Source organism: Ambystoma mexicanum, chromosome 5q, assembly GCF_040938575.1.
Source record: "Ambystoma mexicanum isolate Mex_15411 chromosome 5q, UKY_AmexF1_1, whole genome shotgun sequence".
NCBI classification, from domain to species: domain Eukaryota; kingdom Metazoa; phylum Chordata; class Amphibia; order Caudata; family Ambystomatidae; genus Ambystoma; species Ambystoma mexicanum.
The window spans coordinates 1197965877-1197991632 of NC_090933.1; the positions used below are offsets into that span (position 1 = coordinate 1197965877).

The 25756-nt window shown below is 45.9% G+C and overlaps 1 protein-coding gene across 1 annotated transcript in view; it reads left to right on the top strand.

Annotated features, from left to right (window-relative positions):
• The window catches only part of DENND3 (DENN domain containing 3), a 1010513-nt gene extending 985050 nt beyond the window's left edge, over positions 1-25463 (top strand). The window contains exon 23 of the mRNA XM_069621709.1: positions 17748-25463. Coding sequence (XP_069477810.1) covers positions 17748-17948 — 201 coding nt within the window. The 3' untranslated portion in view covers positions 17949-25463. The remainder of the gene's footprint in view (positions 1-17747) is intronic.
• Positions 25464-25756: the final 293 nt, after the last annotated feature.

Below are 25756 nucleotides of genomic sequence, written 5' to 3' on the forward strand. Positions count from 1 at the left end.
AACCTCTTCACTGGAGGGAGGATATGTAAACAAGCCAGTTAACCCATATGCATACCGCCGTACTGCATGACGATAACATCGCCAGTATGAAAAGTGGCAAGGTCTGTGCAAAGTGCATGCATATTGCCGAAACAGCCATCATACACCGTGCACCACAATGTGTGCACTCCTTCCAAATCTCAATGGCCATCAGTGTCTTTCCAGGACATACTTGTGGATATGTATCACAAAGGCATCACCCAAAGTCAACTCAATGGGTTTAGCCATGTCAGACAGTCTCACTACACAGAGTAATATACAACAGTATGACCGAGCCTTTGTGTGAAGCACACCCACAGTACCTGATTTGATAATCCCCACAGTTCCTTTTCCATTGGCCCGCATGGTGAGACGCGCAGATTGTGGTACGTGCGGATCCAAAAGTACAGCGAGGGCCGTGCCCCAGTGAAGCAGGAGGAGTCCTTCTCCTATAGCCGCCCTTGCCTGTGACCCACACCCTGATACCTCATTGAACAATGCCCACAGCCCCATTTCCATTGGCAACCATGGTGAGAAGCACAGAATGTGCCACGTGCGCTTCCCCAAGCTACTGGCACGGCCCACTGAAGCATCAACAATTCTTCCTTCCTTTCCACTTCCTTCCTTCCTGCATGCTGTCGTTATGTTCACTTTGAATGTTCCACACGCATCCAGCAATTACATTAAAGAGCTCTCCATGTAACAGTATGAGTTTCGAACACCAGTCCTCTGCGTACACACCACTCCCAGAAACGGCATTGCGCAATACCTCAGCCTGCAGAGTCCCATTTCCATGGCCATCCTGAAAATCCCTGGATTAGGTTTTCGTGCTGCGTGCTGCCATGGAGGGATACATTTCAAGCAGCATAGGGGAGTGCGTTTTTAAGGGAGGTTGTCCAAAGACAAACATTTTTTTTTATTTTTCGTTTTAGCTTCTTGTAACAAGACACCTTTTTTCTAATTTTCATTGATATTCTGTGTTCTTGTAGTCACAATGTAAACTCTTCATTGCGTACTGTAGATTGGCAAACAAAACGCATTGCCAATGGGGGCGACAAGGAAAGGCCATTTGCATTAAAAACTCTGCATTTCCACAACTAATGAGGTCATTGTTGCAGAAGAACATCCCACGCGAGTGCACACAATCTGACAGGCTTCTGTTGATTAGACACCTCCCAGCGTCTGGCTTGGAACAACATTGATCACAAGTCACCCATACTCTTCTTGGTAGTATAGATGAGACGAGCACCTGGGCAGTTGGAAAAAGGCGCTGCACTGCATTGAGCAACTTTCTGAACAAACCTAAACAAGCCACGTAACCCATATGCATACCGCCGTAGTGAAGGACGACATCCACAGTCGCAAACGTGACAAAGTCTCTGCAAAGTGCATGCATATCGGCAAAGCTGCGCTCATAGGCACCGTTCCACAAGGTGTCCACTCCTTCCAAACCGAAAGTTGCCATCAAAGTGTCTTTCCGAAGATCGATCACAAATGCATCACCCAAAATCAATACTATGCATTTCACCATCTCAGCCACCCTCACTACGCACAATAATCCACACTGTATGACCGCCCCTTTCAGTGAACCACACCCTCAGTATCTGATTGGATAATCCCCACAATCCCATTTCCATTGGACCGCATGGTGAGAAGCACACAATGTGGCACGTGCGGTTCCCAAATTGCGGGCATGGCCGCGCCCCAGTACAGTAGCAGTCCTTCCTCCCTTTCCACAATTTTTTTCTCCACCACTACCTCATGGGCTATTGTTAAACAGTCACACACGCATCCACCAATGCCATCCAAGACCTTAGCATCTAACACTGTTAGTTCTACACAACACTTCCAAAGTACCGTTACTAAATAAGCCTGCAAGTGTCCAGTCATTGTAAAACACGTCTAGTAGAATGTTCAGTAAAAGATTGCAAGGTTTTTGCATCCACGTTCAGCCACATGAGCACCCTTCACCACAAAATGGAGGTATGCTAATCTATCACAGTACGTTTACAACTCTATCGGAAGCGCCTCTGCGCACGGTATGGGCCACTGAGCGGCCATTACATTCTTTAAAAGCAAACTGGTTGCTTTCCCATCTCCTACCATGAAGTGGCACTTCAGTGATATGTGTTTGCAAAGTTCTCATTTGCCCACATCATACAGTGTAATATTGAAACTGGAACTCTCTGCTTTCCTTCCGACAATGCCATGAAATGTGTTACCCACTAACCCACCTCCTACATGAATCGTAAAAAAATACCACCAATATCAGCATTGAATGTATCGCACAAAGCAAAAGCAGCTTTCCCAAACATCACTGTCTGCACATCTGTACTTATGACTAGGCAGCACTATTGCCACAGTCTTCTTTTAAATCTGTCCCCTTCTACTGTCGGCCCTCTGGAACGCATCCAGAAGAGGAATGTTCGATTTGGGATGGTATATGTCCTGCACTGAAATATCCCCAATAACTCCCAGTGGCTGCTAAAAATAAAGTGAGAAGCATTATGCAGAAGGCCTTCTGGGCCCTGGGACCTCAATACCTCCAACAGTGACTTCCTATATATATGGGTGTGCGAGCACTTACCTCATCCGCTACCAACTCCCTCAGGGCCAGGCGCTTCTGCAAAAAAACAGTTTGTGGTAGGTGTGCTTCTTTGCCTGGATCCTCCCTCTGCAACAGCATCATCCCTGGCTCCCTGACACTTGAGGGGAATCATCACCAGTTCCAGAAGCACCTCATAGCCTTTCTCTTAGCGCCTTCTGTTTATGCCCATCTCCCGGGCTAACTTCCTGACGTACACTGATTCTCCACTAGTTACCCCGCAACTCTGTTATGTCGGCCCCATATCACCTCCCCCACCACGTGAACCGCTGCACTGGCTTTCGAGCACACCCCGAACTTAAGGACTGTTTTGTGTATGCCTCACAGTTCATCCACCACCTGTTGTTTACAGTTATCTGTGCACTTGGCACAATTGGGCCGTATTTTTACTTCTAGTCCTTTGTTCTTCTTCCCATATACTTTGCATTCCCCTCCCTCCGCCCATGCACTTTGGCTATCTAAGTCACACCTGGCCTACTACCGTAGTTGTCTCTATCTCCCCTCTGTTTCCCCTTCCTTGGCTCTGTCCGCTTTGCTAGACATGTGTGTAGGGGCATTACGAATGCCACAGCATACAATTGCACATCATGTGATGTCATACACACAGTGCATGTACAACAGTAGGATGCCTGCCACTTACCCCCATACACTGCAATGTTTTTTTTCTTCTGCAATACCCCACTTACTGCACACTTTAAAAAAATAATGCACACACGCTACACAGCTTCCATGTTATTAACTTCAAACCAAAACATACATTGCATGCATTTACCCAAGATGCCTGCCCCTTACCTTGCCCACTTCCACCATAGCCTTCTGCATTTGTTTATCCAAAGAGACCTTCGGGCACAATATTTCCGTAAACACCAGACCCCCAGGCTTATAGGGTGGTCTCTTTCGCTCCACAGTTTAATTTCCATGGCTCCCATCAAGAAAAAGGCTGCATGTGGCGCGTGCAAGTACCCCTTAATCCGCTGGGTTTTCGTACTAGGCAGGGGAGGGTGTTTGGGGAGAGTGTAAAACAGGGTAGGGGTTTAGGTGTGTAGAACTGTCTCAGGAAACAAAAGGTTTTTTTTCTGTCCTGTTTTTGTTATGTACGTGCTTCCATACACATTTTTTCTTTCCTCTTTCGATGACTTTGTTTTCTTCTCTTCTCCTCCACACATTTGTACGTACGGAACATCAATGCCTCTCTTACAGTTCTACAAGATTGTCTGCATAGCTTCATTCATAATTGCAAATAAAACAGCACTGCCAATGGAGGTAAAAAAATGCCATTTCCTTGGAATCACTGAAATTCTTGCTTGTCAATGCTGTTATAGTCGGTGCAGAACATCCCAGCACTCCACATAAAGTCACACATGCTTTTGTTTATGAAACACCTCCCAAACTCTGACTGTGGGCATATTACACCAGCATGATCCCAAGCATCTCTTGGTGGTATGGAAGAGAAAATCACCTTGGCAGTGGGAAAAATCTGCATCACTGCTGTCAGCAACTTCTTGAGGTGACGCAGCAAATGTGAGCACGACATAAACCCCAAATGTAGTGCTCCATAATGCAATACCACTACATCCACTGTACCGACAGATGCCACACATATGCAAAGGAGAACCATGGCACTGAAACCCCACTCATAGACTGTGCCCCAAAAAGCCTCCACTCCTTCCAACTAAAGGTTAGTATCAAAGCCTCTTTCCACAGCATACCTGTGCAGATCTTGCACAAAGGTATCACCCACGATGAGAACTCTGCATCTGTCCATCTCAGTCAACCGCACTGCAGTAACATTTAGAGAAATGCATCACCGCCCCTTCATGTCACCTACACCCTCCACACCTCATTGCATAATCCCCACAGTTCCATTTGCAAAGGCACCATGCTCAGAAGGGCAGATTGTAGGTGGGAAGGCGCACGTGGTACAGTGAGGGCCACACCGCAGTAAAGCTGAGGCACTCCTCCTTCCGTTTCTACTATTATATATACAACACTACCGCATTACATAGTATTGAATAGGTACACACGCATTTAGCATTCACGTCCAAGTCCTCCGCATCGAACACTTTCATTTCTGCACTACACTGCAGACATACCTTTACACACTGACAGTACAGGTCTGGTGTCATGTGAAACCACCTCCACGTAACGGCTCTCCAAACCGATCCACAATTTCAGCATCCACATTCACCCACACCGGTACCCAGCACCACCAACTGCATGTACCAGTATTTTTTTTCCCTCCCAACACTCCACCAACTTCAAAGATTCAATGCTTCAAAGTGCAGTACAGTAGTTATTAATCTGCTCAATGCACACTACTCAAGCACATGAAATTTGCAGTTCAACCTTATGCACTACTACACACACACACTTTCTCAACACAGCACTCAGTGGACACACTACAGAACTGTTCACTCCATAAGCTCCTGCCATCCACTACTAAATGTACCATGTTTGAAAAATGAGCACACCCATGGAATCAACAATGCGTGCACAACTCACAAATCGCACACACAAGGCAACATTTTCGGGAGTACTTACAGGCAACCCACATACGTCTTTGTGCAAGGCTTACAGCAATGCATCCAAGATGCTAAGGCCTCACCGCACACAGAACACCCCAGTACACCTCACGCTGTACTCATGTCATTTGTAATGCATTCCCCATCTGCAAATGCGCCTGCCACCTTTCACCCTGGCCACATCTTTGCATGCATGTCACCATGACGTTGCGTTGGCTCTGCTGAACAGTATGTCAGTAGCTCTGTACATTGTCCATATTGCAACTTTGTTATGCTGATCACTTCCTTTCATAGTGCAATATGTTAAAACACTTCCTCAAGCAATGGTCTTGTAAAGGGAATCCCATATCAAAAGCACATGCTGACATGTGCCTCCCTAAATTGCAACATGTGCAATGACCTACACCATGTGCTCGTGAACGCAAAGCACCTTACTTCGGGTGCTCCACCAAGTCTCAAATGCTCTCCGCACACATTATTGAAAGGTCACCATCTTCAAAGAGATACCAAGGCAACTCGGCATGGCTGCATTATGATGTGCTGGCTGCAGTCAAGGGATACACTCTTGGGTGCATAGCTAATGGCCTACGGCCTTTGGCCATGTACCCAATAGTCTAGGCCTTACCCACACCCAGCACAACATAATTGTCTCATGAAGGGGAACATTTGCCACATACCACAATCCATAAACGTAACATACAATGGGTGCTTCAAACGGCAACTCATGACAAACTCAAATAGCACCAAATGGCTCCCTAATGTCCACGGTGCTGCAATAATGCAAACCATATGATATTGCACACATTTGAGGTCACTTGTGCTGTTCTACCACGTCTACAAGCTCCTGCACAACCATTTATTGAACGTCACCCCCATTGGACACATGCATACTTAAAACTGGATGTCTGCGTTATGGTGGCGCACTATAGTGCATGCCTACCCTCTTTGAGGTCTGGTCTACACCCTGTGGCCTTTTGCCATACACCCAACAGTGTAGACGTGGGCCACACCCAACTCTACATAACAGAGCCATGCAGGTGAACAAGTGGCCAGGTACATTCAGGTCACCCCTAGCCACGTCTAATCATCCAGTACTTAACCACTGCACCCACAGGACACACTAGACAAGTTGTCACTCCATCAAGTCCAGGCATCCAGTACACAGTGTAAAAATTGCAACCAATCCCCATGCAATAATCACAAACCGCCCATCGAAGGCAACAATGTCAAACCTAATTCACCCCAGGGCACATATTTTCCGGTGGTATAGGTGGCATAATGGCCACCTATTCATCGAAGGGGCTACGGGCGTAGCACACGCAACACACCATACAACAGTGTAAGTTTCAATTTTCATGTGGTCTTCATTGTACTCCCCTTCTGCCATTGCTGTAACGCCACTGACCGCTTGGGCCTCACCACACACAGCACACCCTAGTACAACCCATCTTCTACTCTTCATGTCATGTGTAATGCACTCCCCATCTCCAATTGCACCTGCCACCTTCCACCCTGGCCACATCTTTACATGCATGGCTCCATGACCTTGTGTTGCCTGTGCTGAACGGTATGTGAGTAGCTGTATACATTATCCATATTGCAAATTTGTGATCCTGAGTCCTTCTTTGCACAGTGCAATTTCTTACAACACTTCCTCAAGCAAGCGTCGTACTAGGGCCTAACCAAAGCAAACGCAAAAGGTGACATGTGCCTCCCTATTGTGGAACAGGGCCACTAATCAACACCATATGCTAATGAGGTGCTATGCAACACCATAGCACCTCACTTCTGCTGTTCTATCAAGTGTACAATATCCTCCACAACCATTGTGTGCTACTCACCAACTTCAAATGCATGCAAAGTGAGAACTGCATCGCAACATTATGTTGTGGTGGCTGTGATGAAGGCCTAGCCTGTTGGGTGTATGGCCTATGGCCCACGGCCTTTGGCCATGCACCCAACAGTCTATGCCAGGGCCACACCCACCACAACAAACCAGAGCCATGCAGGCGAACACATAGGCATATACCATGCATCAGAAAGGCAACATACGCACCAGCACTTCCACCCAACCGCCACACCATAAAGCAGGGAGGCAAGCACACTTGTTCCACTTACCGAAAAACAGAAACATATCGCTCTGTTTGGCACCGCTACCCAGTTCCTATCACAAAGCATTGTAAGCGTACCAACCAAAGAATACAATCTTCACAACATTGGGCCTGCTCCCAACACTCTACTACGTGCACAACATAACCGAGCCATGCAGGTGAACACGTAGGCATGTACCATACATCAGAAAGGCAACATGCGCACCAGCACTTCCACCCAACCGCCACACCATAAAGCAGGGAGGTAGGCACACATGTTGCACTTAACATAGTGCAGAAACATATCAATGTGTTAGCTACTGCTACCCACTTTCTATCACAAAGCATTATAAGCCTGCAGAGTGACAACTGCATTACTGCATTATGTTGTGGTGGCTGTGATGCAGGCCTAGCCTGTTGGCTGCATGGCCTACGGCCTTCGGACATGTACCCAACAGTCTAGGCCTAGGCCACACCCACCACAACATAACAGAGCCATGCAGGTGAACATTTAGGCATATACCAGACATCACAAAGGCAAAAACGCACCAGCACTTCCACCCGTACCGCCACATCATAAAGCAGGGAGGCAGGCACATGTATTTCACTTACCGAAATGCAGAAACATTTCGCTGTGTTTGGCATCGCTACCCACTTCCTATCACAAAGCATTAAAAGCATACCAACCAAAGAATACAATCTTCTCAACATTGGGCCTACTCCCAACACTACTACGTGCACAACATAACAGAGCCATGCAGGCGAACAGGTAGGCATATAACAGACATCAGAAACCGTGTTTGCCACTGCTACCCACTTCCTATCCCAAAGCATTATAAACCTGCAGAGTGACAACTGCATTATTCCATTATGTTGTGGTGGCTGTGATGCAGGCCTACCTGTTGGGTGCATGGCCTACGGCCTCAGCCTTTGGCCATGTACCCAACAGTCTAGGCCTAGGCCACACCCACCACAACGTAACAGAGCCATGCAGGCGAACATGTAGGCATATACCAGACATCACATAGGCAACATAGGCAGCAGCACTTCCACTCAACCGCCACACCATAAAGCAAGGAGGCAGGCACACGTGTTGCACTTACCATAATGCAGAAACATATCTCTGTGTTTGGCACCGCTACCCACTTCCTATCACAAAGCAGTATAAGCATACCAACCAAAGAAGACGCTCTTCACAACATTGGACCTGCTCCCAACACTCTACTACTTGCATACAACCAATGCTGCGTAGAGCACTGCAACACTCACTAATCTCTGCAATGCACACTACACGAGCACATATAAGAACCAGGTGCACCGTCACCTCTGATGGCTGCGTTATGTTGTGCTGCCTGTGGTGAGCGGTATGTGACTGGCTGTGTACATTGTCCATATAGCAAATTTATTTCTGATGCTTAAGACTTCCTTGCATGGCGCAATGTCCGATAGCACATCGAGTAGAGCACTCGCTTTGAAATCCAGTGCAGAGTCTGCTGACGCAGGTTCGAATCCCGGCAGCCTTTCATCCTTCCGAGGTCGATAAATGAGCACCACACACCGTGGGTAATAATAAGCAGCGCTCAGATAACTGAGGGTTCATAGCGCTATATAAATGCTAAATTATTATTGTGTTACAACACTTCCTAAAGCAAGGGTCATGCAAGGGCCTAACCAAAGCAAACGCAAATGGTCACATTTGGCTCCCCATTGTGCAACAGGGCCAATGATAAACACCATACGCTAATGTATGCATACCAACTCACTTCTGTTGTTCTATCAAGTGTACAATGTCCTCCACAACCATTGTGTGCTACTCACCAACTTCAAACGCATGCAGTGTGACAACTGCATCACTGCATTATGTTGTGGTGGCTGTCATGCAGGCGTAGCCTGTTGGGTGCATGGCCTATGGCCTACGGCCTACAGCCATGTACCCAACAGTCTAGGCCTAGGCCAAACCCACCACAACAAAACAGAGCCATGCAGGTGAACATGTAGGCATATACCAGACATCCCAAAGGCAACATACGCATCAGCACTTCCACCCAACTGCCACACCATAAAGCAGGGACGCAGACACACGTGTTCCACTTGCCAAAATGCAGAAACATATCTCTGTGCTATCACAAAGCATTATAAGCATACCAACCAAAAAATACAATCTTCACAACATTAGTCCTGCTCCCAAAACTCTACTATGTGCATAGAACCAATGGTACATAGTGCAATGCTACACTTACTAATCTCAGCAATACCCACTAGGCAAGCACATAAAAGAACCAGGTGCACCGTGACCACTTCCATATGTACACCATTCCGTTAGTGCAGCCATGGGACACACTGCATGACTCGTCACTGCTGCATGTCCACCCATACACTGACAACTGTTGGCTGCTCTACCAATCGCCACACCCATTCTACCAACATTGTGGGCACTTAAAGCCAAAGCACACACACAAAGCCACAATGTGGCACCTACTTTCGACCAGTGGACACACTTTTTTGTGCTAGGGCTGCAGCCTTGAGACTTACCTCACACAGCACACCATACTACGCGCTATGTTTACATCCTCATGTGTCCTGCAATGCATTCCTCTTCTGCAACTGTGCCTGCCACCACTCTTCACAGAAAGACATTTCCGCTGCAGCTGGCATGCCATTACAAACGCTGCCTGCAATGACCACACACACACAACAATGTTGTCTGTTGAGGTAACCCCGCATGGCGGAGTATGCACGAATACCTCTGGCAAAGCATCATCTTCTAATGAGATTTATCACATGAAACACTTCTCACTCCCGCACCCTTTTGATGCCTTCTTCACACCACCAAATAATGTACATTCTGTTTCTCAGGCCCTTTTGCCGCTGCATTGTCCTCCCACACAACATGCCGCCGTCATTAAACACTTTTAATACACATCCCTTCACTGCCCAGCAAACAGGGAAATGGGACACCGGAGCAGAGCCACATAAGACTAGTTTTAGTGCAGCCACTAATACGTACAACACTCTCAGCCATGCACACAATACCTTACAGCCTTGCCACACACACCACTACACTATCCTCGATACACCATGGCAGCGTTTCCCAAAACCTTTGACGCACAGCACGCTTCCCTCCAGCCAACCACCGGCCGCGTCCAATGTTTGCCAACATCACGGCGTACCGCTGGCCAATTTAGACCGTCAGCGGAGCGAACAGGGAAATGGGTCCGCGGCGCAGATCCAGATATCACACATTTTTGGTGATGTACATTTCAGTAATTTGCAACAAAAGTACTAGTTGGATTTCCACCAAAAACACAAAAGATCGCCTTCTGACCCAAGCCCCCGCTCCTGCCTGAAATTTGATGAAAATCCGTCCAGCCATTCGGGCTGTAGCCGTGCGCAAAGTTTTTCCTCATTCAGTCTATGGGAAAAAAAATGTTTTTGAGACCCCCCTATAACATTGCCCCCCCTGCACGAAACCTCACCCAACTTGGCAAAATAATTCAGAGCCACCCATATACTTTTTTTGCAAGGGGCAGGGAAGATATAAGCCGACACTTCTACCTATGCCTGCAGGATTTTTGTTGTAACAAGATATTTTGGTGCATCAGAGGACAGTAGGAAAATTTTTAGACTGAACACTTAAGTCACACATAAAGTCCTCCCTCTACTTGCTCAAAAGGACATTAGGCACACTCTACCTTACCCATGTTCTATGCTTATATTTTTTCAAAGAACTTTAGTGAAGGTTTTCCAAGTCTATTGTTTTGGAGTGGAAGAAATCGATTGGTGCAAATTAGACGGTTAAAAAGACTGGTCAATGGAGAATGGTTGAGGCTGAGGATACCAGAGCATGTGTTTGTGTTCATACTTGCAACCGCTTCCCCCAGGGTTTGCTAAATGTTCTAATACTATGCAGTTTTGGATTTTTGTTTATCAAAGTCAGTGAATAGAAACAATGTGTTTGTGTTACTTATACATGGGATTATCCTCAATGATCATCTCCCATTTTCGCTAGCTCAGCATATTAAGGGAATAAGCATATACCAAGTGGACAGGACATAAAAGTGAGGCATTGAAGTGTAGTTGAATGTTCAGGTATTTGCAGTTAAACACAATTTGCATTGTGCAGCATAGAGATGTCCACATTGGGTCTGTTGTTGGCATATTTAAATATTGTAATACATTTGAAAAATGCAGATTTACAAAAATATCAAAAATAGCAAAGAAATAGACGTTTGGCCAATTGGGGATGCGAGTGGGAAGAGGAAAGAAGAAATGAGAATCCAAAAATATGTGGTTTTTTTTTAAATATTCACGCTCCTGTGCACTTTACCTGAGGGGGAACAAAGAATGGGTGGGAGTGATGTAACACTATGGGCAAACTTAATGATGGCTTCAAAGCAGTGTATAGTGAAACAATGGAAACAGAAGAATCCGCCATCTATTATAAAATGGTATTATACAATATGGGACACAGTGGATGTGGAGAACATGACAGTGAAAGTACGGGGATCATTGAGGAAATGTAGCAAAGTTTAGTTACCCTTCATAAATTGCGCAATCAAGGACCTCCCACACCTATGCATCCCAAAGGGACTGAGGGTGTTGGGGACACTAGAGGAGGAAGAGGACTGATCCGCAGTAAACAGGACACCAGGCTACCTGCAGAAAAATGGTTGGGGGGAGTCGGGAGGTTGGGAGAGGAGGGGTTTAGGAATTGCAGTTGCTAAAGTATGTAATGTTGATTGAAAATGTGCTATGCAAAAGATTACATGGAAAACAAAGTTTATTGTGTATGTGAACATTTGGTATATAGGTACATTCTTATATATTCCTACACTTACAAGCCCGCTGCCACAAGGTGCGTATGGAGGGTACCCCTTTCCAATTCTGCCCCAAGTGCAACCGCAAATACCCTTGGGTCGACAGGCACGCCACGTGCAATCTCTGCTTGCCGAGGGACCACCCCAAGGCCAACTGCAGAGCGTGTAGTAGGTTTAAACCCAAAACACTTAAGGACCGTTCGATCAAGCGTTGGGCCCACCACGCCAGGCGTCAAGAGGCCATGGCAGCAGAGGGCGCCTTCACCGATGGCAGCGACGTTGTGCTTTCGGACGGCAAGGGCATTATGGCGTCGAAAGACAGCCGAGCGCAAGTCCCCGACCTCAGAAGGTCGTCCGGCAGGGCGGCTATGGGGAAGACACCCGGCGACACAAGCGCTTCCCACAGCACTTCCACAAAACACATGAAGTCCAACCGGGACTCGACGCGCACGTCGAGTTCTCGGAAAGAGGCACATAGAGAACGGTCCGAATCGGCGTCCTCTGGGCGTTCTCGATCACGATCGCCGCATGACTCCAGGCAATCATCCACTGTTGCCAAGAGCGCCTCGCTCCCCAAGGTAACGGAAGTTCGATCGTCAGAGGACGAAGCCGACTTCCATCCCCAGACCGCACTCCAGGAGTCAGCACCCGCAGACCGCGTTACGGCGGCTCCCGAACCCCTACCTCCACACTCGAAGGATAGGGACACTACCCCCGAACCTCGACGGCAGGTGTCGAAAGGCTCCGTAGGGGCGAAAAAACAGGGAAAACACTCTTCCACTCATGGGGAGGGGGAAAAACAACAAAGGAAGCAGCCTCTGCCTACTTCCACACCTTTAAGACACTCCACTCCTCAGAAACAGACAGACAAGTCCAAGTCTTCTGCTATCACAAAAACCCCTACTCAGACCACCAAGTCTAGTCAGGATAAATCAGAGAAACTTCCAGAAAGGGTCATCACCAGTTCTAGAGAATGGTCTAGTGATGACATAGACAGGGTCATGTCAAGGATGTCATCGTTGGCAGATTTTTACGCAAAAAACCCTGAACACTTCCTCTCTTATACTCCCGACAGGTCAGCACCCTCAGGCTCTAAGGATCCTATACCTCCAAGTAAAAAGTCCAGGTTTGAAACACCAACACAGTCTTCGGACCCCTTCTATGCACAGCCCTACTCTCAGTATCAAGGAGAGACATCCTTTTGTGAGGATCCAGATTTGGGCATGTTGGAAGAACAAACTGGTACAGGCTACTATGGGATGATGAGGACCAAGAAGAGGAGGACGACGACCCGGAAACCTAAAGATTCCCCGGTAGAGAAGGAACCCCCGGTTACCGACTCCCCTGTCGACAACCAACATCTCCTAAATGAAGTGCTGTCTCGAGCAGCTGAACATTTCCACATTGACACCCAGGGTGCCCAAGAGGAGAGGGACTTCGCCGAAGTGTTAGTGGGAGAAAGGAGGCCTGTTGCTCAGGCCCTCCCTATCCTGAAGTCTATTCAGAGGAGAATAGACCCTTCACTCGTAAATCCTAACCTCACCAGAGCAGTGAACCCCGGGATTGAGAAACATTTCAGGGCAGCCCAGTCATACCCACTGTATATAAGGGGGCATCTGAAGCCGGACTCCCTAGTTGTTACAAACACCCGTAAGAGGGCTGGAACACCCTTGTCATAGCCCCAAGCTCCGCCCGACAAGGAGAGCAAAAAACTGTATGGGTTGGGCAGGAAAGTAGCCTCCACTTCCGCCTACCAAGCAAGGATTGCCAACTCCACCACCCTGTTGGCCAGCTACAACTGCCATCAATGGGAAGAAGTCGTGGCACTCATAGACTCCGCCCCAGAACCCTTAAAGAGCCTGTTGGCACGAGTTTCGGTGGAGGGAAGAGCCGTGTCCGGTTGAATTCTAAAGGCAACCTTTGATGCCGCGGATAACGCCGGCAGATTGATAGCAGGAGGAACTGTTATCAAGAGACACGCTTGGTTAAGGCAGTCTGGATTCAAGGCTGAAACCCAAGCATCATTGTTAGATAAACCGGTGGAGCCGGATCGGTTGTTTGGTAAGGCGGTCGAGGACGCCAATAACCAATAAACCCCCTAATCAGAGAGGGAATGGCAATTTTCGTCACCCACGCGGCCAAATTTCCCAGAGAGGATCTAACTATTCCCAGGGGCAAGGTACACCGTGGAGCAATAATAACCAACAGTCTACCCAGGGTTACGGCAGGGGTAATAAAAGAGGACGTGGGAAAGGTAGAGGCAACCCCAGTAGAGGAGGTGGCACGCTTCCACCAAAACCGTGACGCTCAGTTCAGGGTCCCGTCTCACGCAACCCCAGTAGGGGGACGCATTTCCAACTTCACCCAAGCTTGGGAAGGGATCACATCAGACAGATGGGTGCTGTCCACAGTAACCGCAGGGTACTGCATAGAACTGTTAGAGTGCCCCCGAAACCATCCTCCACGACAAAGAATACATTCTTTAGACCACCAGAAGATCCTCCTCGAGGAGATCGTCAATCTGCTAGCAAAGGACGTGATAGAACCCGTCCCGCGACACCAGGTAAACAAGGGTATTTATTCAACTTACTTCCTTGTGCCAAAAAAAGATTTGACAATGCGCCCAGTATTGGACTTACGGCATGCAAACAAGTATGTCAAGCCCCAAATGTTTCGCATGACTACTCTCCAGGAGGTAATCCCCCTCCTAAAAAAGGGGGATTACATGGCAACATTGGACACAAAAGATGCCTATTTTCATATTTCCATGTTCCCAGCACACAGAAAGTACTTGCGCTTCAAGGTGGACAGTCGGCACTACCAGTTCAAGGTACTGCCCTTCGGGATAGCTTCGGCTCCAAGGGTATTCACCAAGGTACGGGCGGTGGCGCCAGCATACCTACGCAGGGAGGCAATCCCGGTGTACCCTTACCTGGACGACTGGCTCATCACTGGGGAGACCCCAGTAATTTGCAGAGCAAACATTCAAAGGACAATCGACCTCCTCTTCGAATTGGGCTTCTCAATAAATGAGAAAAAGTCAAGTCTCGTGCCAAGCACATCCAAACAGTTCCTAGGAGCTATCCTAGACACTCAAGAGGGGTTGACCTTTCCTTCCGAGGAAAGAATTCGGAACATACTGCTGCAAATTTTGCAATATCAGTCCGGTCGCCAGTTAACGGTACGCAAAGCAATGCGTTTGCTGGGCATGATGGTGTCATGTATTTACCTGGTCCCCCATGCGCGCCTGCGCATGCCTCCCATGCAAGAATGGTTGGCGAAACAGTGGTCTCAGGCAAGTGGTCAGTGGGACGATCTAGTGGTCGTTTCGCCAACACTTGTACAAAGCCTTCACTGGTGGACAAGAGAGAATCTGTCCAAGGGGGAAACTCTTTTACGATCCCGAGATACAGGCGGTAGTCACAACCGATGCATGCCTGACGGGGTGGGGAGCTCACCATCTCCACCACACAGCTCAGGGTCTCTGGTCGCACACAGTGGCCAAGAATCACATCAACCTGTTAGAGCTTCTGGCAGTATTCAGAGCACTTCAAGCGTTCGAGCCCTACCTGTTAAATCTGTCAGTGCAAATCCGGAAGGACAGCACTACAGCCATGTTCTACCTGAACAAGCAAGGAGGGACTCGGTCGCCAAATCTGTCCAAGCTTACCCAGAAAATCTGGATATGGGCACTCAGACGGAACATCTTCCTGTCATCACAACATGTTCCAGGGGATCTCAATTCCCTAGCGGATGCTCTGAGCAGAGACCCCCTCTCAGAGGAACACGAACGGTGTCTACACAGAGAAGTCGTAGAAGATATCTTCTCTCAGTGGGGTTTCCCCACTATAGACCTATTCGCCACAAGCGAAAACAGACAATGCCCAGGATTTGCATCCAGGTTCCCCCAACCAGACTCCCAGGGGAATGCCCTGTGGATGAACTGTTCAGGGATGTTTGCGTACGCTTTTCCACCAACTCCTCTAATCAGGAAGGTGGTCAACAAAATGAACAGAGAATCGATGATGCTCGTCCAAGTTGCTCCCATGTGGGCAAGACAACTGTGGTTCCCACACTTACGCAGATTGGCGATGTGCGAACCCATCAAACTTCGGGCTGGTACAACCTACTGTCCCAGCACCAAGGTCAAACAGTACATCCTCAACCCAACTCAATGAACCTGGCAGCATGGATCCTGAGGTCATAGAGTTCGGACATCTCAATTTACCACAGAGGTGTATGGACATCCTAAAGGAATGTAGGAAACCTAACATGAGGCACTGCTACTTTGACAAATGGAAGAGATTTGTTATCTGGTGCCAGAATAAACAAATCAACCCAGTTGATTGCACTCCTTCCACTATTGTTACATGCTCCACCTGCTGGACGCAGGACTGGTTTTTAACTCACTGAAGGTACACCTGGCAGCCCTGTCAGCATACACCACTTCCCATAACAAGGTGTCGTGGTGGAAAGTACCAGTAGTTAAAGCCTTCATGGAAGGAGTAAAGAGACTTCACCTTCCTATTTCAAACCCACCACCAGGATGGGACCTTAACGTGGTGCTATCTAAGCTCATGGGCCCCCCATTCGAGCCCATGCACAAAAGCAGTCTCAAACACCTGACTTACAAAACTGCCTTTTTAGTAGCAATTACATCTATAAGAAGAGTCAGTGAAATTCAGGCTCTGTCAGTGCAAGATCCCTTCTTTACTGTCCATAAAGATAAACTGGTTTTACGCACACACCCTAGGTGTTAATCCGCCGGTTGTGGAGTCCATAGAACTCTGTGGATGTTTTTTCAGAATTATCGCAAGCAGTAATTCCTCCATAACTAAATTGCCAATTCTTGGAGGTAAAGTGTAGGATTTACCACCAGCTATTTGTTGGAGGTAAATCCTCAATTTCATAGACATAAGGCCTTGTTATCAGTGTGGCGGTCCGGAAAAAAGGATGCTGGTAAGCTTACCGGCACCCTTGTTTCCGGGCCTCACACTACGAGTATACCTGCTGGGCCACTTCACCCAACAGGTCTGACCCTGCCGAGCGCAGCAGCCCTGGTTAGGCAGACTCATTACGGAAGCACCGGCATCGTTAGTAACAGTGCTGGTGCTTCCATGAACTCATTCCCATGGAATCCTATGGGACTCCACAGGGATGGGGTGACTAACATTTTCCGGCACCTAGCTTCCCGGTCCGCCGGGACTTGTAATGTCCCGCTGGCACCGGGAAGCTAGGTGCCGGAAACAGTGTTACGAGGTTGGCGGCAACCCACCGGTCGCAACGGTGAGTTACCGCCAAGCTTGTGGTGCAGGAAAGTGGTGGGAATTCCGTTGTTGCCATTTCACCTCAATTTTTCCCTGATTGCTGTTTTCGTAATTAGGCCTATTGTCTGCCTAGGCATCAAGAGACCCATTGTGGACAGTGTGCATGCCATGAATGTATTTAGTCAGTATTTCGCCTACTTTAGGCCACACTGATGAAGAAGGCTGCATGGTCTAAATAACGAACATTAATCAACATACAATTGAATCTAAGGAACATGGTATCACGTAGGATAATTCAATCATTATAATTGATAGCAAGTGCCTTTATTAGGAATGTATTGAAAATGTATGTTTTGAGTTGAACATTTAATTGAATTGAAAATCTTGAATGTATTTGCAAACATTTCAAACATCTTTTTATTTTTTAGATCTGGATTGGCAGCAAAGGGCTTTCACAGGGCAAATCGAAAGGAAAGATCTATGTAATTGATGCTGATAAGAGGACCGTAGAGAAGGAGTTGGTAGCCCACACTGATGCTGTGAAATCATTGTGCTCTGCAGAGGACAGATATGTTCTCAGTGGGTCGGGAAGAGAGGACGGAAAAATTGCCATCTGGAAAGTGGAATAGTTTTATTTTCTGAACAATTGGAGGATCCCATGGATTGCCCATCTTATAAGAAAATGTATATTTTCAGTACCGTTGTATATTCCACTCTCCACTATAGAAGCTGAAGTCAGTTTTGGTTCTGCATAAGTGAAACCGGAACTAGAACCTCTTCCCAAATTGTTGAGTCAGTGTAATTCACTGTCTTCTATTCTGCTAATTCAAGGATAAGGAAACATCAATGTACTGCACAGACGTTCGGCAGTGAGTTTTCACAAAGCTGCAGGTTGACACCTCAACAGTCACTCATTTATAACCATCACCTTTTCTCTGTTCTGGTGACTCATGCCATCACTGTTGTATGAAATGTTACATATTCCCCAAAAACAACAAGGCTAAAGAACTACTCAGACAGCACATTAGATGTTCCTGAGGCTATGACCAGCACTGTATCATATCAACTAATAGTGTTCCGCTATGAAAACCTGTTTGCTGTAATGTAATATCATTTGTCATTTTATAGGGCCTTTTCCCATTGATATGGCCTCAAAGCGCTGTAGGTGAGCGCCCATGGGGGACCGAAGTCCAGGATATGGGGAGTATGTCGGAGGAGGTTAGAAGGCGTGTGTGCATTTTAGCCAATGCAAAGGTAGGTAGCGGTTGCCATGTCCCTTTTAGCTAATCGAGCTCCCATGTGGATGGGTGCTGTGCGGTAGTCTGGAGAATATGCAAGTGCAGGAGACTCATGTGTCCAGCTAGATCAAATTTTTTTCATGGGGGATAGCTGCATTGTTATGGCACAGGTGGTTGTTCCATGTGTCTTAGAGTAGTGTATGATAGCAGATGCATGTGGGTGGGTTGCTGTGCCTTTGGCTATCTTCCGTAAACATGGAGTGTGATATGTACCCGCGTGTCCTGGCTGGTTTCGTACATGTGGCATGTGTTCTGTCCTGTGGTCTGCTGGAGTTTATTCTCTCCTACTCTCAGTACATTTTGTGGTGGGTTCATTGCTGCCCCGGCCTAGAGGTGGTTCAAAACCCAAAGTGTAACCAGGGTGCATCAGGGTGTGGAGGGGAATGGGGGACAGGTCTTTAGGGCTTTCCGAAAAGGCAAGGTGATCCCCTATGGTTCGGACGCTAAGGGGAATTTTGTTGCAGATTGATTCGGCTTGGATGTAGGAGGATTCCTTTATTTTTGTCGATTTTGGGAGAGATCAGAAGAATTAGTGTGGTGCCTGATCGCAGGTATGTTGGGTTGGAAAAGGATGAGTTTCTGTTTGAAGGTATTCTGGGGCCTGTCTTGTGGAGGGCATGGTGGGTGATGCACAACATTTTAAAAGTGGCCCATCGCGTGATAGGGAGCCAATGGAGGACAAGGAAGGCGGATGTGGTGTGCTGTCTGGGGCCAAGTGCCAGCAGGAGCCTAGCGTTGGTGTTTTGGACCCATTGGAGCTTTGGTTTGCGGGGGCGCCCCAAGTAAAGGGAATTGGTGTAGTCTTGTCAGGAGAGGACGGTGGCCATGATTGCAATGACTCTGTGAGGGTAGGAGAGGTAAGGGAAGATGCGTCTGACAATGCAGATGTATAGATAGCAAGATTCAGACACAGAGTTATGTGCTGTGAGGGTGTCAGATCAGCGTCCATGGTGCATCCCAGGTTCTTTACTGCATAGGATGTAATGGAGGGAGGGCATAGGGTGGATGGCCAATGGGTGGTTTGGGGGAAGAGAGCCGTCATCCCACAGATCATGATTTTGGTTTTTCCCAAGTTGAGGAGGTGGTTATCCGTCATCCAGTGGTCAATGTCCGTGAGGCTTGAAGCAAGGTTGGGATGGGGGTTGTCTTGGCATCTTGAAAATTATCTGGGTGTTGTCTTTGTAGTTGTAGCAGGTTTAGGTTATGTGAGCGAATAAGGGCGGGGGGGACCTCATCTAGAAGTTGAGGAGTAGGGGAGATGGGGAGGAGCCCTGTGGGACCCTGTTGGTGACAGGGCGGGGGGCCCAGGTGAAGGGTGGAAGGAGAGTGATTTGTGATCTGATAGCGAGGGATGAGGAAATCCACCCTAGTGCTGTGTCTCCTATGCTGAGCGAGTGGAGTTGTCAGTCGATGAGCCATTGACTGTGATGGATGGTTTCAAAGGCCGCCAAGAGTTTGGGGAGGTTAAATGTGGCACGGCCTTCTGAGTCTGCAGTGCTGTTGAAGTAATTCCGGATGGAGACATGGGATGATTTAGTTGCATGGAAGGGTATGAAGCCGGACTGGGCTGGGTTGAGGAGGATGTTTGATTTGGTGAAGAGGCAAAGCTGGGGGTAGGCTGCACGGTTAAATTTGGCTAAGAAGTGGTTGTTAGAAATTGTTGTGTAGTTGACTGGAAAGAGTGAGGTCAAGGAAGGCTTTTTTAAGGAGGGGTTTGATGTGCAATGTCTTGAAGGCTGCTGTGTATATGCCTGAGGTGAGGGAGGAGGTAATCTTGTGATGCCACCTGCACAGGTTGAAGAGAAGATTTCTTTGAGGATGGCGGGAGGGCATAGATCTCCTGGGGATCCGGACTGGCGGATGATATCCAGTAGTTTCAGGAATTCAGGTTGAGAGATGGGTGAGAAAGAGGAGAAGATAGGGTGGGAGCATGGAACATTAGCGGGGGCTTAACTGGGGTGTAGGTGATCACAGTGGGAGTGCTGCGAATTTCGCACCGATGGTGCGGTTTCTATCTACAGAGGCAAAGGCGCCTGTCTGCATATTTCTGCTTCATGTGGGTTGTTCATTTTCAAGGTTGTGTTGCTCGGGTATTTTCTTTCAAATTTAGAAAATCTTCTATATCGGAATATCCAAAATGTAGTCGTTTTCAATACTTATCTATCTGGTGAGTGAGAGGATACGATTTTTAGGTAATGCCACATTGTTTTTCGTCATATGAATAAAAGCCACATGGGTACGTAGTCAAACCATTCATCCTCTACATTCCCTAGGGGAAATGAAAGCCAGGAATAGGTTAAAAAGCAGCTGTGATTCTAGTACTGGCTGGTGCTGATTCAAGGTGATGGGCCATTTATCTGGGCCATCGTTTTGGGAATAATCAAGCACCAATACAGAAAGTAAAAAACATGTAATTATTGTTTTGCTGGAACTAACACCAGGGGACAATGTCAAACAGATGCCATTGTCAAGGGTTACTCTATAGATTACCCAAGAACATAGATGTAAGCCTCCCACATCATTAACTATGCAAGCTTTGTGTAGTTCTCATTACTGTATATGGGGCTCAGCTCGTCACGAACGCACTAGATGCAAAATCGACAATTATCCTAACAGTTGATGTAAGGTTTTTTGGAAGTTGCATAGAAACTAACTGCTTTTGTCATTGCTGGATCGTGTCAACACAGTTCCCTCTGCTGTTCCTAATTCACCAAATAATGTGGTTTGTTAAAATAAGATTTGCACTTCAGTGTAATGACTCCAGCACTTCTAAGTAGGTATAATCAGTGTCCGTACTTAATGAAAATGCTGACATATCAATGTCGGCCATCCAACAGGACAGCGAAAACCAGCTGGCTGGAAATGCATAGCTGATCAAAAATGTACTATGTGATATTCTTGAATACTAAAGGCCGCACACAAAAAAGACCCATTTATTTAGGCCGGTTTAGTATGGCCTTTAATATTAAAAATATATCACTTGTTTTCCTCCCCCCTGTCCCCTGCCCGCCCTCACCCTTCCACTCGGGGTGTTCCACTTTTATTCCCACACTCCCTCCCTGCCATAACCATTTCCACTGAACCCCCCTCACATAGAAATAAACACACACACCTTTCCTCCAGCCTTCTCCAGACTACAAACACTACCGCACAACATACACATAGGCATGCAAACAGACAAACACCTCACAGACGTCTTCCCTTACCTGTCCTGGACACGCCTGACAACCCCTCCTGCGTACCCTTGCAGGGACATGCCAGTTACATTTAAAAAGCCTGCTCCGAGTGGTCTCAGAGTGGTCTTTCTAAATCAGTCTTTTTAATTTTTGGGAAATATAAAGACTTTTTCACTCAATACCATCAAAAACCCTGGTACTGTGGTATGATGAGTGTGGGAGAACTATGCAGTGGAAATGTAGCACAGAAACAAGGTGGGAGGGCCAAGGATATGTATCCAGGATATGTGACAAAGCGGGTGAACACATATGGTGTTGGGGCAGCCTTGAAAAATGGGGGAAATCCCAAATAATCTTTGGCAGTGAACTAACACACTGGCATATCCTAAATAGTCGGAGGGAAACATGGACATTTCTGCTTGTATGTCACTGGCACACAGACACCGGCATAAACTGGCAAAGATATGCTGGCAAAGCGACATAGAATTGAACAGCTCCAATGTGCAAAGGCAAACATTGGATGCTAAGGCTAGCCCTTTATATTCTCTGACCTATTAGTCATTTGCAGTTTAAAAATACCAGGCAAGCTTACTTCCTTCATACACAGGCTTTTCTCAGCAAAAGTAACCTCAACGTATGTTCTGCTCCCCAAACATTTTGAAATATAGTTAAACATTATACTTCAGTGTGTCTGCAATGCCAGGCATCCACCTTAAAGCGAGCCAAGTTGGCGTCTCCAGGACTACGAACATACACATTTCTTGTACCCTAGTATGATTTGTGACTGAAAGCAGAGTTCCAGTACAGGCAACTCTCATCAAACAATACTCATAAGGTCTCTCGAACAGGCCACAAATAACCCAAATCTCTAAGCCTCTGGTGAGAGGGTTGTCTTGGTTACACAGTGTATATTCTTATTATCCCCCTAACAGGCACTGGTTCCAGTTTTCCCGACTTTCCTGCAAACTATTGATCCTTGTCCATGGATTGTGTAATCCCAATGTACTTGCATACCGACACACAGACCTCAACTCGCAGTACTGGGCTACTGTTAAAAGATTCCAGCCCAAACACTGGCTACCCACACTCTGTACAGTGCTCCGCTGCTCTCGAGCTAGGTCTGAACTTTAAACAATAAAATAACAAAAATAACACTCCTCTGTGCTTCAGAATGCATAGGAAACATCATGTTACTGGGGATGGTGCTTACTCACTATGAGGGCATGTGATAAAATCGAAAGATGCAAAGAAACACTATCGTTGTTAAGCCTTTACGCTAATCCAGGCGTGTTAGCGTTAAAAACATTCTCCATGTTTTTCACAAATTTCACTCACTCACACATTTTCATTCATGTAATTTTCAGTTTAGATTCCATAACAATCCACTTTTTTCATTATTTGGTTATAATCATCTCTTCTTACTAGCATTCCATTGTGCACCGTTCCATATGTTTTCTTGCACATGAATCTGGTTCAAAATACTTCCATGGGAAGAGATGTAGAAAGTTGAGGCTTTGGGGCTTTAGGCCCTAAAACTCTCTTCTGATAATCCTGAAGAAAATTAAAATTCCAAGAGGATATAGTTACCCCCATTTTTAGCTTATTGTAAGCTATATAGTTGTGTCCCAGTAGTATAAATGTGAGGTCGGGTGATAGTTCACCCCGCAGCCACTAGCCCTAAAAATCATGAAATTGTATTATTCAAAAAATCATGTTTCTTTAATTTGTCTATACATCCAGTACATCTAAATGCATGGCTCCTTAGTCGGTACTAGAATTAAATCATAGTGTTGTATTTTCAAATAAGCATCCGTAAACCACCATAAAGAAAGATTGGTTTCTAGTCAAACTCTCTTAAGAGACACCTTTCCTTCACCATTCATCTGCCACGTGTAGTTTATACAATTTTCATAGTAGTTTGGATCATTGTAAAATTAAACTGAACTGAGGACACCCGTTTACTAATTTACTCTTTTAATTTGTGGTTCTGTGCTGATCAGCTGCTTTCCTGAATGCAACAAGCTTTGCAAATGCATTGTGCTCTATTTATTTTTGTAAGCAGCAGATTGTATGTAATACTCACATAATGGACTAGTGTCGAATTGTAACTATTAGCAATCTTTCCCAATTTTAGAGATTGAACTCTTGATACATTCAAATTCACTTTCGATTTAATGGAATTTAGCATTTTGAAACAATCCATGTTTGCGTAAGCGTTTAAGTTTACTTTCTGCATTATCAAATGTTATCTTTCATATGCAAGTAGATTTTGGGAACACTTTGAATTCTGGCCCTGAAAGCAACCCAGAAAATTCCTGTGGAATGCAATTGGAACTTAAGAGTCAGATGAACACTTATATCAAACAATATTAGAACAAAGTTGTCAGAAATATTTAACCAAAGATTATTCATTGGGAAATGTCCTTTCTGAGTTAGCGTAATTAGTAATCATTGATTATTGTGTAGAATTAACATTGAAGCACACAATTAAAAAATATCAAGGTTGTGACATCATCGTACCTTTTAAATGTTTGCGGCACACCAGCTATCCGATTTGCAGGTCATTTCTGAAAAAAGGTTCTTCTTTATGTTGCTGGCGCAAAATGATAGTTCAGGCTAACGCTGCACTGAAATGTTAGATGCCGGGCAGGAAATGTGTGTTTGTAGAGCAATCTCTTGTGCTCGCCTTTCCCCATTTCATAATTTGAGGATTAAAACATACTTGAGCAAAGCATGTTTTTCGTCCAGATGGTATAATGAAGGGTAAGTGCCATGAGATAGTTCTTGCCGGGTACAAGGAAGTTGGGTGCAGACTATATGACTAAGTTCAATTCTCTCTCTAGGTGAAAGTATTACAAATAAAGTTATGATGGAAATCTTGCCAAATTAGTTACCAAAATATTTTTTAGCATGTTTTTAGTGCATACATGTATTGTTACCTTGTCATTCGCAGCTAAATATTTTATTTTTATGTATACATTGGTTGCTGACGCTCGTCGTATTTTGCATTTGTGATAGTTGTGGTGTGCAAACCTTTCAATAACTTGGTGACTCCGTGTTTTATTTATTTATTCCTTATTTTTATATATTTTGTTCTAGTCTCATGGAGTCAACTTTATATGTTAAGCTTATCTGTCTGGCTGGCAGGGTGACCCGAGAACAAGCAGATTGCACATTTAAGAGAGTTCCCCTCAGACCAGCTGCTTCCATTGGTCGGTTGCCCCTTGTAATTTGTGACTGGATTGTGGTAAACAATGTGGTGTTTCTCCTTTTTCCAAAAAAGCTGTTTATGTGCATATGCCCACATGGACAATCACTGGGAAATGTTGTAAGGTGTTTGATGGAGAATGTTTTATGCTCAGTCCTTCTCCAACATAAGATAAAGTAGTAGTCAAGAAGCCACATTACATGCTAACTGGAGATTATGTAGTAGATTGACCAAACCATCAGGTATACATTTATAACTAAGTAGGTTTTTTCAGTGCTAGGAATGCAAAATGAATGTTCACCAAATTAGAAATACAAAGTTGGAAGTACATTTGATCAATAATGTAGTTTAGAATTTTACTGTATTAAAATGTAAATACTGTAGATATGTTCCATCAAAATAGATAATGCTGTATTATATGTAAAGTTAGATCCATGCAGAATAAAGATGATATGGCCATTATTATACATTTTTGACTTTGATCTTTGTGTCTAAATTATTTTTCAATGTTTGCTTTTTAATTTCATATTCCTTGAACAATGGTATTACTGTTTGTCAAATATGACTCCATGATCCAAATCTAATATCTGAACACTTTAATAATCCATTCTCCCTCACCCTTCCCTTTTCCTGCCTTCCCCCTAAAATAAGACAGTTTAAGCTTAGATGTAGTAAGTCAAAGTACACAAAGTGTTTTGTGCAAAGTGTTCTGTTGAATACTTAGAAATAGGATTTACAAGACAATGGTCTTCATT